At 37.9% G+C, this 4,567-nt stretch overlaps 1 protein-coding gene across 1 annotated transcript in view; it reads right to left on the bottom strand.

Moving 5' to 3' along the window:
- The window catches only part of LOC107558211 (slit homolog 1 protein-like), a 70,875-nt gene that overhangs the window by 35,277 nt on the left and 31,031 nt on the right, over positions 1-4,567 (bottom strand). The window contains 2 exon segments of the mRNA XM_016241834.1: positions 1,153-1,224; positions 1,307-1,378. Coding sequence (XP_016097320.1) covers positions 1,153-1,224; positions 1,307-1,378 — 144 coding nt within the window.

The raw sequence follows: 4,567 nt of genomic DNA, 5'->3' as shown, positions 1-4,567 counted from the left end.
GTATACTACTATGTCCCTATTTAGGTATTAATTCGTATAGTTTTTGTTATATGAATATCTGAACATACAAAACATCAAAAGAACAGGGTATCTGCTTGTAAACAAAAACATTTTATTCTAGCTTCATGCATTCTTTTTTATAAACACTCGAATGTGGGTAAGTTTCATAAATAAAAAAAATATATAAAAATAAATACGCAATATTTTGAAAAAACCCCTGAAAAAAAGACGATGAATTGGATTCAGAATGATAATCAAAATGTAGATGGAGTTGATCAACACCCCAAAGCTTGACAGTCAGTGTTACCTCTTCATTGGTCGACATTTTATTCCATAACATTACACAGTTTTGATGCTGTTTTATGTCTGATGATCGTGTTAGATTACATGTGGAAGCATCTGTTGTTTCGGTTTCTTCTTCGCTTGTGTTTTGGATATTATGTACAGAAGATGTGTAATAGCGCCCCCTACTGTATTTTTCTAAGTACAAGTCAGGTATACTTAAATGTCATTTTAAGTATATTTCTGAGAAGTACATAAAAAATAGACAAAGTAGATTTTCCTATTTTTAGTTTAAAAGAAGTATACTAATAGCACACTTGAATAAACTTCTTTTTCGTAAGAGCAGGCTTTTACGTTTAGGCTGAAGTAAAGTCAAGAAAACCTTCCAAAGGGGCTGAATTGTGAAATCACACAGAACAGGATGAAACTATTGTCACGCCTAATTAAATGCATTAAAGAAATATATTGGAATTTAAAATATGTAATTAGCGTCACTGATTTAACTAATGTCATGGATTCAATAGTCTATGATCCTGATGAAATCATAAACATTTGTCCATTTCTAACGTTGGCATAAAACGCTGCTGTTTTACATGCTGTCAGTCCTTTAACGATGCATGTTTTAGTGTTGACGCAAACATATAAAAATGTAGAGTGCTAGAAGCAGACGTCCTGTGATTATGAATGAGATCACAGTGGCTCTAGCACACTTTCGTTTGCCTTCCACAGATTGATGATGGATGCTAAAGAAGGTCAGACTCGCTCTTGTTCATGCCACAGGTTGGATTCTGTTCCATTTCGGTTCATATGTGTTAAGATGGAGTCAATACGATGGGCGTGATCTTTAACTGCGTGTGTTTTTCTACTCACAAAACTTCAAGTCCACGTAACGCGCGGAAAGCTCCGTCCTCGATGCAGCTGATGTGATTCTTGTCTAACTGCCTGTAAAACACCGAGTGAAACGACGGTTAAACAGAATCTGGGTTTAGTCTGGTCTCTGTGCAGTTGTGTCATGAGCTCTCACAGGTTCTTGATGTCCGTAGCTCCTCTGAAGGCCTTTCGGGGAATCGCCTGGATGAAGTTCTCACTCAAGTCTCTAGAAAAAGAGAAAACCTGGAATTATAATGCACATACGTAATGTAATTTCAGAAGTGACATTACAGATCCGTTACATCAAAATTAGATGCACTTCACGAGTTTGTGTGCCCATATAATCTTAGCGTAAGTGGTACACAGATTTGGCTTGTTGTCTGCTATAGAGGGGCTCAGAAAGGATATTCTACTCGAGCCCCCCCCCCACATAGACAGAAAGATAACTAAGTAAATATGCATAAAAGGTGGAGATGGGGAGGAGGAGGAATGCTGAAAGAACTAACAATGGAAGTGATAAGAGGCTGTTGAATTATACTTGGATATTAGTTGGAAGATTAAATGGGTGTACTCCTCCCGAAATTACATTTAATAACTTCACTTGAATTATCTGTTTCTGCATTCATGTCTCAAAATGTTCATGAGAGGCTTAAAATGAATGCATCATTGGAATACTGAGATTATTCAGACACCATTAGGCCCTCACACTGTTTAGACATCAGATGTTCAAATGAATGATTTATATTAGACCATTTTACTGATTGAAAAAACTGAAACCACCAAATAAGACCATATATGTGTGGAGAGCAGCTGAGTGAGTTTTGGTGCGGTCGCTGAGAAGAACTGGTGTGATCTTCAGCAAGCCTAAGCAGATCGTACAGACCATTGCTACTGGTTTAGGGAAGCTCAGCCCCATCACTCTTCTATATGTTGTACACTAATGAGTGCTACAGGTATACATGTCGTCACCTTGGAATTATAAGTATCTATCTGCATTGTGAGCAGGTTCGAGATATTGGCCTTCAAAGTTTTTGGGGAACAGGTCTCTTTCATACATCAGTCCCAAAATGTACACAACCTAAAAAATATCACATAATGTAAATGAGTTGTCACAGAACAAGAATATGTGAACAACTCAAGGTGACAATATTAATTTTTTTGGGTGAACTATAGTGAAAGACCTAAAACAGCTGTAATGATGATCTGTCTGAAAAAAAAAGTGCAAAGAGGTAAATTACTATTGCTGCACATTGTACAAGGCTTATGCATCATGCACTGAAAATCTGAAAAACAGTTCTTTGTTTCAAACATGATTCTGAACATGAAACAAAGGATCAGCAGTAATAACAGACTGAAGATGTTTCTGAAAATCAATAGAGACAGACGTGACATCGCAGGCGACGCTAAACGCCAGAAAGCAGCTGAAAGGCAGCGTCCTAAATCCTGCTGTCATGCTTTAAAGTGATCGTGTGCGGAGCACAAAGCTCTCTGGGTAATCTGAGTGGATTACACGCTCGTGTTTAAGAGGCTAATTGCGTATCTCTAAACACTAATGAGAGGCCTGAGAGGAACACACAGCCAATTCCTTTCTCTTGCAACACTCATCATCACACCGTCACGATTGTAATTAGGCTCTTTATTGGGCTTTTACTGATGTTGATATACAATAATGTCCTAGGTCATTTCCTGATACGATTCAAGTGATGTGTCTTCTTTCTTGAGGTCTGCTGATGAAGGGTTAGTGTCTGTGAGCGGATAAAGCAGGCAGAACTAATGAGTGCTGGTAGCCGTGTTCGCTAGAGGAAATGTCCTCTGAAACGTCCTGTGCTTTCAGACCCTCAAACCGCAGATCTGCACTGATCACTGTAGACATTTCAACAGAGGACAGTTTGTGTGGCTAAAACAAAAAAAATAAGACGTGCCACTCCCCTTCGGCTCCTTCAAAGCACTCCTTTATAGTTCATTCTTTTCAGTCTTTTATAATTAACTATCAATCCACATGGTTGGCAGAAAAGTAATTAGAATGGACATTTTTAGTGTACTGTTGATAATATTGAGTTTTCTATTCTTTTCTTATTTGATATCTTATAAGAGGAACAACATGGAGATGACTACATGTTTAAGGTCTTAGTGTTACAAACTATATATTTAACTTGATCCAATACGAAAATAAAAGGATTTACCTTAACCCTTGTGATGTGCCAAAAAATGACCAGCCTTTTAATAATTGCTTGTGAATCTCTCATTATGCTATATTATTATCACCAAATATTGTAGTCAATCTTTTGGTCAACTTGTTTTCCTTCAGTTAGCACAGGTTTTGTGTTTCTTTTTGGAGCTGATTGCACCTCAGTTTTTTGAACCAATAAAAACAATTATTTGTGAATAATTATTGTGACAATGTTCACTCAAAAACTGAGATCAATGAGGCTGACAATCAATCAGTTCCTAAAATAAATACAAAACCTGTGCTAACTGAAGGAAAACAAATCGATAAAAAGATTGAATCCATTATTTGGTGATAATGTAGCACAATGAGAAATTTCTATTTTTTTAAAAGGCTGGTCATTTTTGACTGAAAACACCACAAATGTAACAAGGTGGAAAAAAATATTAAAAAAAAGTTTTTTGGTGACTTGTTATACCCAGTAAGTTTTAGTCCAATGCAATAACATTAGCATTTTAGGGAAAAAGAAAATCCTCTTTGGGGCAAAATTACTTGAACATAACAAGCCTCAGTCTTACACGTCGACTAATAGCACACGTTGTTTGTAAGGGCGCAGGCTTCACATAATACAGAACTAGGATACTATTATCGGTGGCTTTGAGTTATGAAGTCTTCCTGAGGGAGTGCAAACTGAGCTGGGAATCGTCTGGAAGCCTCCCAAGGAAGTCCAGTAACCACAGAGACAACGCAAATAGCTTTCATTCCTCAAGATACAGACCAACAATGAAAGCCTTGCTGAGCTTTCTTCATCCCCATTTACGCCCATTGTGCTCATATGCAAGGTTTAGCCTTCTAAGAATCCCATTTGCTATTCTGAAATGTAAGAAATGCACACGTATCTAAAACTGACAACTTCTTAAATTAACAAAGCCAGGAATATCCCAAAAAAAGCTAAACAAAAGACAAATATTGTGCAAATTGTGATATGTGATGTTTGGCAGTTCAGTCAGTTTGACATACACTGGGCCAGACGAGAGACAGAAATGAACAACGGCAAAGATATCACTTGCTCAACATACCGAACGGCACCAGTCTGCAAACAATCCCACAGGACACGTGCCGCTTCAGGAGGAAATACATCAAACCTCTCAGAGCATCCGTCCTGCGCTCGTCTTCAGTTCAGAGACACACACACACTCACACACACACACACACACACACACACACACACACACACACACACACACC

The sequence above is a fragment of the Sinocyclocheilus grahami genome, unplaced genomic scaffold (assembly GCF_001515645.1).
Source record: "Sinocyclocheilus grahami isolate Dianchi unplaced genomic scaffold, SAMN03320097.WGS_v1.1 scaffold636.1, whole genome shotgun sequence".
NCBI classification, from domain to species: domain Eukaryota; kingdom Metazoa; phylum Chordata; class Actinopteri; order Cypriniformes; family Cyprinidae; genus Sinocyclocheilus; species Sinocyclocheilus grahami.
Note: the sequence above shows the minus strand (reverse complement) of the source record. Positions and strands in the feature narration are given on the sequence as shown.